This window comes from Mus caroli, chromosome 2, assembly GCF_900094665.2.
Source record: "Mus caroli chromosome 2, CAROLI_EIJ_v1.1, whole genome shotgun sequence".
NCBI classification, from domain to species: domain Eukaryota; kingdom Metazoa; phylum Chordata; class Mammalia; order Rodentia; family Muridae; genus Mus; species Mus caroli.
In genome coordinates, this window is record NC_034571.1 from 154896427 (window position 1) to 154913487 (window position 17061).

Genomic DNA, 17061 nt, shown 5'->3' on the forward strand with positions numbered 1-17061 from the left:
GGTCTCACCCGCTGCCACTGCCTTCCTTCCCTGGGTCCTTGCTCTTGCTTTGACTTTGCTTTTGATTTGTTTTGTTTTGTTTCCAGCCTCTCCTTCGCTGTTACAGTGTAGACAACATGGGACAAGAGTAGAGAGGAAGGCAGGTGCTAAATGTCCTCTGAGTCTGAGCTGGGTCTTTTCATGGGGTAAACCCCAGCATGTGATCTTTGGGGGCCTGGCCTCCCTTGATGCTTGGTTGGGAACTCAGAACCCCTTCTACCAGGCTTGATTGGCCTTGAGCATGTCAGTAGCCTCACCTCCCTCTGCAGTCACCTTGGTTGCTTGGCCATCCTGAGCCATCCCTCCAACTTCCATTCCCACAGCTGCTGGGCTTTGACCACAGCCTTGCGTGCCTTCCTTTCCTGCCTTGCCCTGTTGTCAAAACCACCAGCTCTCTGTCATTTCTCTTTATTATTATTATTTTTTTAAGATTTATTTATTTATTTTATGTACCCCAGAAGAGGGCATTAGATCCCATGACAGACGGTTGTGAGCCACCATGTGGTTGCTGGGAATTGAACTCAGGACCTCTGGGAGAGCAGTCGGTGCTCTTAACCACTGAGCCATCTCTCCAGCACCCCACCCCTGTCATTTCTCAATGGTTTCTCCAGATGTGCACTCTGGGTCAGTCCAGCTTGTTCTCCGTCCTGCCTTGAGTTCCACATTTGCTCATTTCATAGAGCTAATGAGGAAATTCACTAAACCTTCGAGGGCTGGAAACAGTGAGGCTTCACTGTAGAGCTGGACAATGCCTGTGTCCAGCCCTTCACGTTCAGGTGTGGGGAGAAGCTGTGGAAGCCGAGAGCTCCGTGTCAGAGGCCCCGGGGGTTTCCCCACAGGACAGACAATGCTGTGAAGAATCACTGGAACTCCACCATCAAAAGGAAAGTCGACACGGGAGGTTTCCCAGCCGAGTCCAGGGACTGCAAGCCTGTCTACTTGCTCCTGGAGCTGGAGGACAAGGAACAGCACCAGGGTGTCCAGCCTGTGGACGGCCAGGTGAGTGCTGGGCGGCCTTGCGCGCTGGCTCCGGGCTCCTGCTTGTGGGTTGGTTTGCTTTGTTTTCTGGTCATCTGACCCTATCTCCCCAAGAACTTCCCCAGAGCCACCCACCCATTTCTGCTCTAGGGTCTGAGTGAGTGTGGCCAGCACGTTTCTAGAGCTTTCCTTGTGACAGATCAGCCCTAGTTCTCCTTCAGGAGAAGTGAGCAGCATGATGGGTAACTGAGAACGGACCGGGGAGGGGTTCTCAGCCTCTCCTTTCAGCAACTGTCTTCTTGTCAACCTGCCCATGAGGACAACACACTCATGGTGACAACACACAACACACCATGAGGACAACACACTCATGGTGACTCATTTTCTTTATTTTTTTGGTGATGTGTGTGGCGGGGTGTCTTGAGACAGGCTCTTTCTATGTAGCTCTGTCTGTCCTGGAATGTGCTATGCAGGCCAGGCTGGCCTAAGACTGCCTCCCAGGTTCTGGGATTAAAGGAAGGCATGGACCACCATGTTTGTTCTGCCTTCAGAGGCCAATGTGTAGGAGTTGGCTCTCTCCAATCCACTCATTCTACCTGCAGAGCCATCTTTCCAGCTATAAAGTTATTTATCACATGTGTATGTGTGTGCCGTGGGTACGTAGGAGCCCACAGAGATCAGATGAGAACATCAGATCCCTTGAAACTGAAGTTAGCTCCATGAAGGTCCTGGGAACTGAACATGGGTCCTCTGTAAGAGTAGTAAATATTGTTAATTGCTGAGTGGTCTCTATAGCTCCTTGTTGACCATCCTTTTTTTTTTTAAATGGCATTAATTTAAAAAATATATTGAGACATAAGATATCTTGGCACTAGGCATATATTCTGAAATCGGATAATTCTATAAAGGCACATTGGTGCATTTCTAGCTACTTAAACCACGACAAGTAAGATTTCCACATTAGTATCTCCCCAGAATCCTTTGTGTTTTTCTGTCAGATTTTAAGGCCCGCTATCTCCCTGTGTTTTCTGTCTATCCCAGTTTGTGATGGTTTGTATATCCTTGGACCAGGGAGTGGCACCATTGGGAGGTGTGGCCTTGTTGGAATAGGTATGACCTGGTTGGAATAGGTGTGTCACTGTGGGTGTGGGCTTAAGACTCTCACCCCAGTTGCCTGGAAGTCAGTCTTCCACTAGCAGCCTTTGGATGAAGATGTAGAACTCTCAACTCTGCCTGTGCCATGCCTACCTGGATGCTGCCATGCTCCCACCTTGATGATAATGGACTGAACCTCTGAATCTGTAAGCCAGCCCCAATTAAATGTTGTTTTTATAAGGCTTGCCTTGGTCATGGTGTCTGCTCACAGCAGTAAAACCCCTAACCAAGACACAGTTATAGACAATAGAACTGATAGGTGTGTGTGCTAAACTGCTACTCCCCAAACAACTACATTTTCCCCCTTGTGTCCTTATATGTGTGAGTTTGAGCACGTGTGTAGAGATCAAAGGGAAACTTTTGGCTGTCAGTTCTCTCCTACCTTGGATTCTGGAAATTGAACCCTGGGTGTAGGGCTTGGGTAACAAGCACTCACCGGCTCAGCCATCTTTCCTCATCCTATCCACACATTCCTGTTTTTGGAGACAGAGTCTTTTACCCAGGCCCAAGCTTCCTGTGTAGTTGAGGATAGCCTTCAGCTTCTGGTCTTCTACACGTAACTCCAGAGTGCTGGACTCAAATGCATATGCACTGCACATGCCCAGTTTATTTGGTGCTGGGGGTTGAATGTAGCAGTATTAGGGCTGTCTAGAGGAACAACTTGTGAACTGAATATATATATGTATATGTGTGTATGTGTACTTATACGCAATATATATAAATCCATATTATACATATAAAATGGAGATTTACTATAATGTCTTACAAGCTCTGGTCCAGTTTGTCCAAGAATCCGGTAGTTATTCAGTCCACAAGACTGAGTGTCTCAGATGGTCTTCATTATACACTGGAATTCTGAAGTAGGCTCTCATGCCAGTGGAGGTATGGACTTGCCAGCCAGAGTGAGGGCGAGCTGGCAAAGAAAGCAAGCTTCCTTCTTCCGTGTCTTCTAGAGGCTGCCAGCAGGTGGGGCCCAGGTTAAAGGAAGGTCTTCCCACCGTAAAAGATCAGGGTTAAAAGTGTTTTTTTCCTATTTTAAAGATTTAATTAAGAAAAATTTCTCAGGAGTGCACCCAGCTCCTTGGGTTTCAGTTAATTCCAGATGTAGTCAAGTTGACACCCAAGAAGAGCCGTCTCGTAGGACTTCCTGCAAGCCAAGCAAGCACTCAACCAGCTGACGCACAACTCGAGCTCCCAGGCATCACATTGTAAACTGTCTGCAGTGATTTGTGTTTTACATGTAAATCTAAACCAAGAGGTCAAGAAACTGAGTTTTTTTTTTAAATGTAAGATTGGAAACAAAGATGACACTGGGAAGATTTCACAGTGTCTTTCTGCTTTCTGTGAGCTGAGGTAGCCGGCGGCATGTGTGTTTGTGTCGTAGTTCGGGTTTTACTGCTGTGAACAGACACCAGGACCAAGGCAACGCTTATAGGACAGCATTTGTAAGGCTTACAGGTTTAGAGGTTCAGTCCATTATCAAGGCGGGAACATGGCAGCGTCCAGGCAGGCACCATTCAGGAGGAGCTGGGAGTTCTACAGTCTGCACCTGAAGGCTATTAGCAGAATACTAGCTTCCAAGCAGCTAGGGTGAGGGTCTTAAAGCCCACGCCCACAATGACACACCTACTCCAACAAGACCACACTTTTTTTTGGGGGGGGGGTGTTTTTTTCCAGTCAGGGTTTCTCTGTATAGTCCTGGCTGTCCTGGAACTTTGTAGACCAGGCTGGCCTTGAACTCAGAAATCCGCCTACCTCTGCCTCCCAAGTGCTGGGATTAAAGGCACTCGCCACCACACCCGGCAAGGCTACACTTCTAAATGTGCCACTCTCTGGGCGGAGCACATGCAGACCATCACAGTTTGTTTTGTACCCTTTGATTTGTTCTTTAGTTTCAAAGTAATTTATACACACTATATTGTAACATATCCCTCTTACTGCTTAGTGGAGACTGGCTTCTTGTTCTACCTGCTAGAGATGGGTTTGGCCTCCTGCTGACAAACTCAGCTATGTAGAGGTTATGACATAGGTGCGGAAAGAGAGGGGGAAGAGAGTAAAGGGGTGTATGTCTCTTCATCCTAATTCCCCAGAGGTCTCCTCACTTCTGGCAGTGTCCTTGATTTCTGTCACAGCCTTGGGATAAAGTATGTTTTCAGATTCTATACTAAGCACCCTGAAGAGTTTCAGGGAGTGTGCATGGCGTCCCCATCACATTCCTAAAGGGCCTTGCTTGCCCTTGCTCCCTCCCACAGGCCTGCAACCCCAGGGCTCAGCTCAGTTAACCATTTGCCTGATCTACGTCTACTGACTGCATTGCTTCTGTGTGTGTCCTGTTTACTTTATCTCGGCCGGGTGCTGGGGCCCATGCCCTTAGCCCCATCACCCCAGAGGCAGAAACTGGTCAACAAAGACAAAAGGAAAAGGGAAAATCAAGACTTGACTGCATTTTTTTTGTTTTGTTTTGTTTTTTGAGACAGGGTTTCTCTGTGTAGCCCCGACTGTCCTGGAACTCACTTTGTAGACCAGGCTGACCTCGTGAATGCTTCCTGATTTGGCTTGTATTTTCTAAGATAGGCTCGTGATGTGTTTATTTCTAAACCAGGGACTTCCACATTGATCCTGAACCTTGTGGAGATAATGATTCGTTTTTGTTTGTTTGTTTGTTTGTTTGTTTGCTTGCTTGCTTGCTTGCTTTAAAAGACATTTTTAAAAAAAAGTGTGTGTCTGCGCTTGCGCACACATGCATGAGCGCAAACACACACATGTGGAAGTCGGAACAGAGTGTCTTCTCCTGCCAGATGGGGCTTATGGACCAAACTCAGGTTATCAGCCCAGCTGCAAGCACCTTTACCTGCTGAGCAGTTTTTAGCCCACACTGCTGTGGGGTTCACCACGCAACTTCTGGGGCAGCAGACAAGTGCTGCTGTGGCCAGCATTGATTCCAGCGCCTCGGTCTCATCTATAGTCTGCGTTCCATTTTGTTAATGACAGTGTCATTTATGTATCAGTCTCATTGGCCTCTGTCATGATACTAATATGTTTTGAAGTGCTCAGTACAGTTGGAATGTCTCTCAATTTCTGTCCCTGTGAGTTCCTTTGATGCTTGATTTGGGTTATGTGTTTTTAGCTACAAGCTGCAGCACAGTCAGTATTTCAACAAAAATCTACAGTGTGCCCTTGTATTCAACAGGGAAGTCTCATGAGCAGCTGGCCGCTGGCGCCCTCTATCGTGAAGGAGGAGAACAGCGAGGAGGAGATTGCCATAGCTGCTACTTCTGCTAAGGAACTAGGACATGAGCCTGTCCCTGCTGATCTGGGAGAAGTGCGCACCCCAGAGCCCCCAGAATCTCTCAAGCGTGAATACCAGGAGTTCTCCTCCCCGGAAACGAGCCTGCCCTACAAGTGGGTGGTAGAGGCGGCAAACCTCCTTATCCCGGCTGTGGGGTCCAGCCTCTCTGAAGCTCTGGACTTGATTGAGTCGGTATGTTGATCCCAGCAGGTACACAGCAGGTAACACTTCTCTTGTGAACTGCCCCTTCCCCATCCTAGCATTTATTGAATGATGGGGGCTGCCCAGCTCTGAGCAGGCTGGGGACACCAGCTAGGTCATTACAATATTTACCCTCCAGCATGGAGTGGGTGAGAAGGCTTCCCAGAGATGGGCTGAATTGGTATTACATGGTTAGATCTCACTGGAGAGGCGCCGCGAAGGGCCAGGAGTCATGGTTGCTCTGGAGCAACAAGAGGGTTTGGTTGCTCATCCAAGGCCATGCTTGCTGCCGTGGGCCGTGCTCCCTGTGTGGCTTTTCCTGAGGAGACAAATACACACCTGTCTACCCCAGACCTGTACTGAGGACAGATGAAGGAAGCAATTGCGCACAGGTCTAACATGGCAGACTAATGAAATTCTTGGAGATACCAGCAGGATTGTGGGTGACAGGAAGATTCCTGCATGACCAGAAGAGTGACAGACTCCTAAAGGCAGCTTATAGCCCAACATGCATGAAACCTGGGGGCAGAATCTCTTTTTCACCAGCAGTTATTTATTGCTTTATAACCCTGGGGAGGGGCCTTATGGCTCTTGTAACTTTTCCTCTAGGAGGGAATGTGTCATTTCTGAGAAAATAGCTAAACAGTGACTTTGCCTGAGAGCCTGTGGGTGGGGCCACTCCTTTTGGTGTGACCTTCAGGTGTCCTTATGTCTAACTCTTCCAAGGGGAAGATCAGGGAAAGATGCACAAAACCTGCCCTCTACCCTCCCCAGCCGCCTCCCCAGGCATTGCTGCAGGACATGCTCCCTACTGCCAAGATGCCTTCTGTCTCCAAGACCTCTGAGCTCTGAGGTCAGCCCAGCTGCCAGCTAGTTTCCCCTCAGTAGGAATAAGCTGCCCCTGGCTCCGGCAAGTCCCCACAACCACAACTTGCAACCGGGCTCGGGATCTGCTTAGGGCCGCGTCTCCAGGATCACAGCGGAAGCTTCTGTTTCCAGAAAGCTCTGGGTAAAGACAGAGGACACGGGGTTCCTGTCTGTTCTTAGGGGCTTAGCCTGGGTTCCTTGATGTGAAAGTGAGAAAAGGATCTAGTGAGACGGCTCAGCGGATAGAGGTGCCTGTCACCAAGCCTGGCCATCCAAATCCAATCCTTAGGACCCACTAGCTAGGAGAGACCTAACTCCTTACGCTAGCACATAAACGTATGTAGTGAACCATAAACAAGCAAAGGCATGTTGTCCCAGCCGGTTGCTATGGGGACTGTAAAGCTGTTGATGGGCAAGCCTCCCATTCAAGTTTCAGTAGATGTAGAACACTGAAGAAATGAATGTAAACAGTAGTTAAGAGTAGTGACTAAGTGGCTAAGGGACCACATTTGACACTGGTCACTTAAGTTCTACTGTATCAGGAGGACCTTTAACCTCCCTCTCTGGCAGGACCCTGATGCTTGGTGCGACCTGAGTAAATTTGACCTTCCTGAAGAACCCTCTACAGAGGGCAGTGTCGTCAGCAGCCCAGTGCAGCCCCAGACATCGCAGCATCAGCAGGAGGAGGCACTGCAGTCATCCCAGCAGGCTGCCACGCCAGGGCCCAGTGTGACTGAGTACCGCCTTGATGGCCACACTATTTCAGACCTGAGCCGGAGCAGTCGGGGAGAGCTGATCCCCATTTCTCCTAGCACTGAGTTTGGAGGCTCAGGCATTGGCACACCTCCCTCAGTGCTCAAGCGACAGAAGAAACGGCGTGTGGCCCTGTCACCTGTCACAGAGAACAGTGCCAGCCTGTCCTTCCTGGACTCTTGTAACAGCCTCACCCCGAAGAGCACGCCTGTCAAAACCCTCCCCTTCTCTCCTTCCCAGGTGTGTGGGCACCTCTGCCTACCTCGGCTTCCATACATAAATATCTCGTGCCCAGCGAGGGCCTGGCACAGGTACACACTGGATCATCAGTGTTCACCGATTACCTCCCTGTGCCCGGTGTTCAGGTGCCCGCAGTGAGCAAACCCAGAGCTGGCCCTGCCCTCTTGGAGCTAACACTCTAGGCTGCGGATCCAGATGAGTAGTCACATGGAGAAGGACGAGGCTGTGGGGCTGGGAGCGGGGCTGGCTAAGGTCAGTAGTAACTCTGAAGTGAAGGACAACCTTATTCTGGCTTCAGGTCCAAGGTATAGGCCACCAAGGCGAGGAACTCACAATGACAGGAGCTGAAAGCAGCTGGTCACACTACAGCCGCCCAAGAGGCAGACCAGTGTCCCATTCGGCTTCCTTTTCTTTCCCTTGTTACTCAGTCCAAGACCCCAGCCTGTGAGCGGGCATTGCCCATATTAGGGTGGATTATCCCATCTCATTTAACTGGACCTAGAAAATTCCTTGCAGATTGGCAGAGGTTTGCTCCCATGGCAACTATGTAAATACCATCAAGTTGGTAACTAGGGATCCTGGGGGACTTTTAGGGGTAGGGTAGTGGCTTGCCTTGAGAAAGCTGAAAGGCCTCCCGGATGCTAACAGAAAGAAGGGCTGAGTCATGTTTCTTGAAAGAAGTCTTTGTTGGTGCCCTACAGGTCGGGACAAGACCTCAGCCCTTACAGAACAAGCAGTCATAGGGACGGGTGTCTACAGAGCTGTCTCTCCTTCCCTCAGTGGCCTCACGAATGCTTACAAAGGTCACCTTGTCACATGTCCTCCTCTCTCTTTCCTGGCAGTTTCTGAACTTCTGGAACAAACAGGATACCCTGGAGCTGGAGAGCCCCTCACTGACATCCACTCCAGTGTGCAGCCAAAAGGTGGTCGTCACCACGCCCCTGCACAGGGATAAGACACCCCTGCACCAGAAGTATCCATCGTGAGTGCCGCAAGGCCACCTGCCCACCCTGGATGATGGGGAGGTGCTCTGGTCCTGGGGGGGCGGCTGCCACGTCCCTGTCCTTGTCTAAAGAGCCCGGTTCTTAAACGTCCTTGTCCTTTGCTTCTAATTTTTAACTTAGTTCTGGATCTCAGAAACTTCAAACTGCCAGGGCAGTGGTGGTGCACGCCTTTAATCCCAGCACTTGGGAGGCAGAGGCAGGTGGATTTCTGAGTTTGAGGCTAGCCTGGTCTAAAGAGTGAGTTCCAGGACGGCCAGGGCTATACAGAGAAACCCTGTCTTCAAAAACCAAAAAAAAAAAAAAAAAAAAAAAAAAAAAAAAAAAAAAAAAAAAAAAAAAAAAAAAGAAAGAAAGAAAAGAAAAAAGAGAGAAAACGAAAACCATCAAAGTGCCACAGAAGCGCTAATCTTGCCCTCTGGATAAGCATCTAGTGTGGATGAGACTTGTTTGAACCGTAAGCTGATCCTGATCGGAGGTTTTGTCTGACTTAGGAGCCCAGAGCACAGCAGTGTGTCTGTCTGTCCTCAGCCTGCTGTGAGGAGGGCTCTCCAAGTGTGCCTACTTCCTGTGGTGGCCTGTGGAGTCCCAGGTCCGTGAGGGTGCTTTCACTGCTCCTGTTTATTGATTTGCTGTGAAGCACTGCAGTCTGTACAAGGCACTGTTTCAGGGACTGTGCACAACACATCGAGATGACTTCAGAAACAATTTACTAGTCCATTGCTTAGCAGTCTCTCTGTCTGAAATGATAGCCTTGTGAGAGAGGTGGTTCTTCCATCCAAATGAGAATCCTTTAATAGGGATGCTGACGTTCTGCCTGTGGCTGGAGGCCTGTGTTGTCAATCATACTGCTGGGTTTTTCTATTTCTGTATTTTATATTTTGTTCTGTGGGTTCAGCTGAGTTATTTAGAAGTGGGTCCCTTTAAAGGATCTATTAAGAAGGGACAGAACAGGGTGGGCTTGATGGTGCATGCTTTTAATCTCAGTGCTCCGGAGGAAGAAACAATTGGACCTCTGAGTTCAAAGCCAGCCCCTGTCTTTATAGCAAGTTCCAGGCCTACCAAAGCTGTATAGTGAGCCCCCATCTCCAGAAGGGATAGCGCTCATCTAGTGCAGCCGATGTGAATGTGTGACCTTCCCGGGCCAGTGAGTCACACATGCTGTCTCCTCTAGTTTCTCTTGAGTAGTGGTCCTAAGCGATTTTGTCACCTGAGTGTACTTTGACCATGCTGATGACATCACGTGACAGCCAGTCCTTCCTCTCAGACACTGCCGCTTCACACGCTGCCCAGGGTTGGATGGACCCTTTGTCGCTCTGCAGCTCACATGTCTGCTAGGCTCTACTCAGGTGCCTCTCCCTGTTTTGTGGCTAGGAGATAGATAACTGGAACAGTCATGGATTCATCTCATTTTTCTCGGGGATCACTCTCCCAGTTCCCTGATATCCCCAGGACTGTTCATCTGCTCTGCTGCTGCTGCTGCGAGGGTGGATGTGGTTGTTGTTGCATTTCCCAGAGGTGGACGGCCTTTCACATTATCTTTAAATGCAGAACAGAAGCAAGGGAGGAACCGCCCAAACTTGGAGGTAGAAAGAAGCGTGCCCTTGTGCACAGCCATTGCTCTTGAGTTGGGAAGGGACAGAGTGAAAACATGCAGGGGGAACATGCAGATGTGTTCTTACCACGGTTCTGCCCCCACCACGATGACTTGAGAGGACTTGTGGAGATCATGACCCTACAACACGTTCTGTAGAGAGGGCCCACAGGGTGCAGCCCTCCCAGGCCTGCCTGTCTCTGGGAAGTCCCAAGTCTGTACTTTGATGGGGCAAAACTCTCCATTATTGTCCTGGTCTCCTCCATGTTCTTCCTGTCCCGTCTTTATTTGAGGATAGCCCTTCCATGGGCCCCTGACCTAGACTTGTGCAGGAAGGCAGGCAGGAAGGCACTGTTGGACCAATATGGTAGGAAAGAGTGTCTGTCTGGGAGCAGGGGTCGTTACCTGGAAAGTGAGTCTACTCTGCCCTTTGCTGAGACGCCACCTCTGGCCTGTGACAGATCAGAAGTATTCCCAGATCAGAAGTACTCCATGGACAACACTCCCCACACGCCAACCCCGTTCAAGAATGCCCTGGAGAAGTACGGACCACTGAAGCCCCTGGTATGTGGCATGGTTGCTGGCTCTGGGGTGGACTCATGTAACATGGGTTGATGAGCCCTTTTCTCGCTGGGGTCTATATGTTCTAGCAAGGTACAGTTTCTGCTGGTCACCTCATCTGCATTCTCTGAGTCCCTTCAGTGCACCAGGCAGACACTGGCTGGTAGTTGAGGTGGCAGTGTCTTGGATGGGGAATGTGGACATTAAAACACAGGAAAGAATTTGCTGTAAAGAAGAGGACAGTTACATGTGGCGGAGTTGCAAGCTCTAGTTGATGCTGCCCTTTTTTTTCTGTTGGGAGTAGAGATGTTCTCTGCTGAGCTAGAAGGCTGGAGATCACCCATCATGCTTGTTCTTGGTAGATGTAGTCCATGCTCAAGGGTTTCACATGTGACACCTGAAGTGTCACCACTTCTTACTACCAGGAGCTCTTGAGCCTGAGCAATGGGAATGGACACCCTATTAGTGTCCAGTTAGTGTGGAACACGGACAGAAAGATCATGGGCTTTCAGTGTCTGCAGGTTCTTTAGGGTTTTTTTTTGGGGGGGGGTGTTTTGGTTGGTTGGTTGGTTGGTTGTTTTCGAGACAGGGTTTTTCTGTATAGCCCTGGCTGTCCTGGAACTCACTCTGTAGACCAGGCTGGCCTCGAACTCAGAAATCCGCCTTCCTCTCCCTCCCGAGTGCTGGGATTAAAGGCCTGCGCCACCACGCCCGGCTGGTTCTTTAGTTTTTTGATAGAACTTTTGTCTATGAAGCCCAGGCTTTTGTTGCTTTGGTTTTAAAAAAAAAAAAATTGTGACCAAAAACAACCTAAAAACGATAGGGTTTATTACAGCTTACAGTTAAAGTCTGTCACCGAGGGAACCCAGGGCAGGAATCTGGAGGCAGGAACTGATGCAGAGGCCGTGGAGGAGTGTTGTATACTTGCTTGCTCTATATGGCTTGCTCAGTTGCTTTCTTATATACTCCTGGACCACCTGCCCAAGCGGGACACAGCCTACACTGGGCCCACCCATATCGGTCTCTGATGAAGAAAGCACCCCCACAGATTTGCCTACAGCCCAGTCTCATTGGGAGGTGGCTCTAGTTTGTATCAAGTTAATGGAAAACTAACCAGCACACCTGGAATGTCCCTGAACTTGCCCAGGGCTCATTCCTCTGCCTTGGCATCACGGGTGCTGAGGTCATAGAAGGTGCCGTCCAAAATTCCTGGGTTCAAGGGATGCTTCTGCCTCCACACTTGAGTAGCCAGGACTTGGCATAAGGCTGGGCTCAAGAATCTGGACTCTAATGACTGCCATGGTCTGGGTCGGGCTCTTGGTGTGAGCCTGAGTTTCTACTCTGTAGACATAACTGCTGCCCAGGATCATGGGGTGCAGAGCTGCTCTGGATGCATAGACCTTCAGGGTTAAGGGCTTCATCCATTTGTCCAAGGCAGGGCAGTTAATGGTTATGAGCAAGGCACGTGAGGTCATCATTCTCGCGTGGGCTCTCTTAGACCTACGTAGCCTGAGCGGGCCTCCTGCGCTCACCCTTGCCTCTGTCCACAGCCGCAGACTCCGCACCTGGAGGAGGACTTGAAGGAGGTGCTCCGTTCTGAGGCCGGCATTGAGCTCATCATTGAGGATGACATGAGGCCCGAGAAGCAGAAGAGAAAGCCTGGGGTAAGTGGCTGTGGGCTTGAGACCCCCACCTCCGCAGGGCAGTCTGCATAGAAAGTCAGACCTGAGGGAAGGCAGGAGGACCCATGAGATGCCTTACATCCTGGCTTCTCACCTGGGTCCTGCCTTACTTTGAATGATGCAGCCCTTCATCCAGCATTGTGACTGGGCATCCTGAAGTGAGCCTGGCTGTGTGTGGTGGCTGTAGTAGTGGTCGGGTGAGAGGATGGAGAAAGGCATACAGCACACGCTTCATGGCCATCTCAGTCCCTGTGGAATGAGAGGCAGTAGACAGGACAGATCCCAGGGGTTTCTTTCAGGAGGTAGTCAGGGTGGGTGCCTCGGCCATGAAAGTAGCACAGGGTGTCATTGAGTGAGGCGTGTCTGACAGGCTGCGGGGGAGGCCCCAGGCTCCGGTGAGCTTCCTTCCCGTTGTACTATCTAGCACTTGTAGCCACAGGTGGCACTCGGACTCTCTCCGTGTTTCTGTGCTTTATTCTAGACTGCTCTAAGGAGGGATGGTGGTTAAAGCTAGGCAGTGAGGCTAGGAAGAACCCAGTGACTGGCAGGGTAAGGTCCCTCCTGGCTCAAAGAGTCTGATGTAGCTGAGGGCTCCTGGTCTTTCCGTATCCCTGGAGCAAGAGCTGCTAGCTAGGCTTTGAGAGTGGCACTTACAAAGTCCTGACTCTGACTGTAGTCACTGAGGTGCTGGCCCTGGGGGCTTGACTGCTGATCCCGACGTCATTTGTCTTCCGAACCCTCAGCTGCGGCGAAGCCCTATCAAGAAGGTCCGCAAGTCTCTGGCTCTCGACATTATGGATGAAGATGGGAAGCTGATGTCATCTACCATGCCCAAACCCCTGTCCTTGGTAAGGGGCTGACAGTGGCTGCCGGCCTCACAGGTCTTCAGGAACCTTCTGCCTTTGGAGCTGTCTAGTCATGGAGGAGACACTTGAGGTGGAATGTCCACCAGCTGGGCTCAGTGTTGGGAAGATTGGTGGGAGGTGCTGGGCCTAGGCACCTGGCTTGAGCTCACTAAGCAGTCCTAATGTCTTTCCTGGGTTTTATTTGGCAGGAGTTATATGCCAGACTGCTATGGGCTCACCCTTCTCACTGAGAGTCAACCATGTGTGCCCCCAAGCACATCCTGTGGTTGAGGCATAACCCCAAGTGGCTACTGTCTGTCTGGTCTGTAGGTCAGCCTTGCTCTTCTGGGCATAGAAGTCACTGCCTTTAAGAGCCAGATGCGCCAGGCAGTGGTGGTGCATGCCTTTTTAAACCCAGCACTTGGAAGGAAGAGGCAGGCAGATTTCTGAGTTCGAGGCCAGCCTGGTCTACAGAGTGAGTTCCAGGACAGCCAGGACTACACAGAGACCTGTCTCAAATCCAAAAACAACAAACAAACAAACAAAGAAGAGCAAGATGCTGTGAGGCTGGTCCCTTGCAGCTGATGGGATGTGGCCTGGCTTCAGTAAACTGGTGACATGGCCGTTCTGTGATACGGTTAAGTGGGGAGGGTTTTAGTACTTAATGAGAACAGCCCTGAGAGGCATCTGGAGTCCAGAGCAGAGAGAAAGCAGACTGAACATGACCAGCAGGCTACATGTAGCCAGGGGAGCGTGAGTGTGGGGTGTGGGGAGAATGGCAGGTGAAGAGAAGAGTACCATGGTGAGCATGGCAGTGTCCTAAGGATGAGGAGCTGCGGGGAGGGGGGTAGGAGCTGGAGGAGTTTAGGGGAGGGGAGATAGGACTGGGATGCTTTGACCGCCTGTGTGACAGGTACTTGAGATACTGAGGGAGCCTGGAGGCCATCCTAGACTGACAGATACAGATATGGTGCCTATTTGTCCCTTCTGCCCGAGGGATGGAAAATTACTCCTTGTGGTAAAGGGGAACCGGCTTCACAAGAAACCCTTCTGTAGGCCAGGCTGAGCTCTCTTGGACTTGGGGGATTGGAGTTTCCTCCAGCCCTGGCCCCAGTACAGGGAATAGTGGGGTCGGGGGAGCATGAATGAAGGATATGAATTGCTAAACATATCTTGCAAGTAGGGTTGTGTCCCGTGTCCTTCTAGAAAAGCATTTGACCAGGGAAGCCTGTAAGACTGGGGACTTGCTCCCTTCAGTCAGACCTTTGGCTACTTAGAGTCCTTTTTTTTTTTTTTTTTTTTTTAAAGCAGTACTGGGGGTTGAGCCCAGGGCCTCACCCACCCACTGTGGGCATGCGCTCTGCTGTGGACAGATGGCCGTGGGAAGTAGTTAGCCTGTGTCCGCAGCCCCAGCTAGGACCTTAGGAAAGGCAGTACTGAGCAGAGCCAGGAGCGCTCGGGCGTTTCTAGAGCAGGAAGCTGGATCCTCATGTGATAGGAGCTGGCATTGCTGGGCTCTGAGGAGGTGAGCAGCTCGGCTGCTCCTTTAATCCTTTAAGCAAAAAGATTAAGAGAGCTCCTCCAGACTTCCGGATTGGAAAGGGACCTGGGCCTTGGAGAGGTACATCCTGCTCCGAATCGGATCGCCGCAGCCAGGGGGGTGCCAGGTTGTGTTGGTTTTGTTTGTTGGTTTTTTTGTTTTGTTTTTTTTCTCCTTGCAAAGATCGTGTGACAAAGTGGTGACTTAACTTGGTTTTGATTTCAGCCAACCAGTGTCACACCCAGCTCCTGTGGCTTCACCTCGCCAGGTAGCAAAGAGGGTAACAGCCTGCTCAACCAGGGTTTCCTACAGGCCAAACCTGAGAAGGCGGTGGCCGCCCAGAAGACTCGGAGCCACATTCCAACCCCTGCCCCTGTGAGTGCAGTAAACAGGTCCCTCTGCCCGCCCTTTCACCCCCAGGGCCTGACTTGTGAGTTCCTGTGGCTTCTTTCCTCATTGACTTAACTTTCATAGTCTTAGCCCAAATGCTACTTCCTACAGGAAGCCATTCCTGACCTCACTGGAGAGATGCCCCAGCCTCATTTCCTTCCTGAGGTCTGGACTTAACTGTCACTAGGATATTGTCTGTTCTAACAGAGCTGGCCTGGGCCTTGCCTCCCAATGCCTTCATATGCTTGACTGGCTCCTTGGGATCTGCCCCGACTTTCCTGTCCCAGCCTCCTGCTTTACTGTTAAGCCCAAGGATAGGGCCTGGTTTCCCTGGATCCACCAGGAAAATGGAGCACAGGCTGGCTTCCAGCTTCCGTCAAGAGGGAGGGGTCCTAGAAGCATCCCCGCTCTTTAGTCAGGACCACTATGGTTTATACAGAACTAACCCTCTCACCTCCTCTCAGATGACCCATGCCTGGAAGACGGTGGCCTGTGGGGGCACCAAAGACCAGCTCTTCATGCAGGAGAAAGCCCGGCAGCTCCTGGGCCGCCTGAAGTCCAGCCACACATCTCGGACCCTCATTCTGTCCTGAGGGACTTGAATGGCAAGAGCCGGCTCTCATGTTTACAGGGGTAGGGTGTGGGGTAAGGTTAAAGTCACATTAAGTGACCAGCTTCAGGATGTCTTCTGCCAGCCCCTCAAACTACTTAGGTGGCAGAAGTCACATGGTAATACCCCTTCCCCGAGTCTAGCTTTGGGAAGTTCCTGGTGCTAATAGAACNAAGTCCCACTCCTGGGCCTGCCTGTCCTCTACCCAATGCTAGAAGGAGCCCTATCAGGGTCTCCCAGGCTCTCATCCAGTCTGGCCTCATCTCAGACTCCTGTTTAGGATGGGGGTGTGGCTAGGGGTGCACCTTTCCTCGTCTCCTGTTGGTACACTGTCCCCACAATAAAATTCTCTGCCGCCCCGACTCTGCCCTCTGAGTCCTGAAGTGCCTCGATGGCCTTTTCCTGACATATAGACCTTTGTCACTGGGTACAGCTTTGCCCTGTGAGTATCTCTGCGAAGTTCCCAAGAACTCTGTATGAGTGGATGAAGATGGGTTCTGAGAACCTGTTGGAGCGCTGCATTCACCTTGGCCTTAATGCATCAGAGTCATAACCCACTTGGCTTGGGCCATCTTCCAAGGAGCGGCTGCCTTAAGTTGAGCCAGCCCTTAGGTAAGACCATTAATAGAGGGCTAGCAGACCTTTCAACTCTGGCCAATGTGCAGAAGGCTGCCCAGCCCCTGGATTCTATATCATGAGCTGGTGGCAGCAATTGCCTCAGCTGTTAACCTCCCTAGGAATCAGTGGGTAGAGCGTGGCCCATAGCTGCTGATCAGTCTCAAACTTGAAAAGGGAGATGCTGAGCCTAATGTCCAGATCAGGAAGTGTTTTCAGTAGCCTTGCCTGGGTGTCCTTGGGTTGGGGGTTAGATGATCATACGGGAGCCCTATACTTAATCCTGGTTGCAAGGGAGACGAGGCAAATCCTCTCCAACAGGGCAAGAGGTAACATCTGCAGACATGACCAAGTTAGCACACCAGAGTCCACACACTCTCCTGCTCTTATGCAAAGGATGCAGGAGGCGCACTCTGCTCTCCCACTCTGCCTCATCCTACAGCCTCCTGAGCCCCATGCTCACTGAGCTGCATCTGCCTCACCCCGACTTGTTTTCTCAGTATGACTAAGGCTACCTTAGAGTAGCTACACTGGTGTGCGGTCTGTGCTAGAGAAGGCGTGAGTGGGGGTGGGGTGAGGCTGTCAAGCAGATAGAGGCTGCTGGTGCCCACCTGGCTTTCCTGCTGTCTGGGATCTCTCCATGGGTGCTGCCACCTGCATTAGGGTGCCTCTTTTAAACCTGGAATTTCCTTGCAGACACA

At 50.9% G+C, this 17061-nt stretch overlaps 1 protein-coding gene across 1 annotated transcript in view; it reads left to right on the plus strand.

The window, feature by feature from the left end:
* Mybl2 (MYB proto-oncogene like 2) overlaps positions 1-16119 on the plus strand; it is a 29597-nt gene extending 13478 nt beyond the window's left edge. Inside the window, exons 6-14 of the mRNA XM_021150068.1 lie at positions 879-1038; positions 5363-5653; positions 7100-7522; positions 8365-8504; positions 10579-10681; positions 12229-12342; positions 13104-13208; positions 14971-15120; positions 15600-16119. Coding sequence (XP_021005727.1) covers positions 879-1038; positions 5363-5653; positions 7100-7522; positions 8365-8504; positions 10579-10681; positions 12229-12342; positions 13104-13208; positions 14971-15120; positions 15600-15728 — 1615 coding nt within the window. The 3' untranslated portion in view covers positions 15729-16119. The remainder of the gene's footprint in view (positions 1-878; positions 1039-5362; positions 5654-7099; positions 7523-8364; positions 8505-10578; positions 10682-12228; positions 12343-13103; positions 13209-14970; positions 15121-15599) is intronic.
* Positions 16120-17061: the final 942 nt, after the last annotated feature.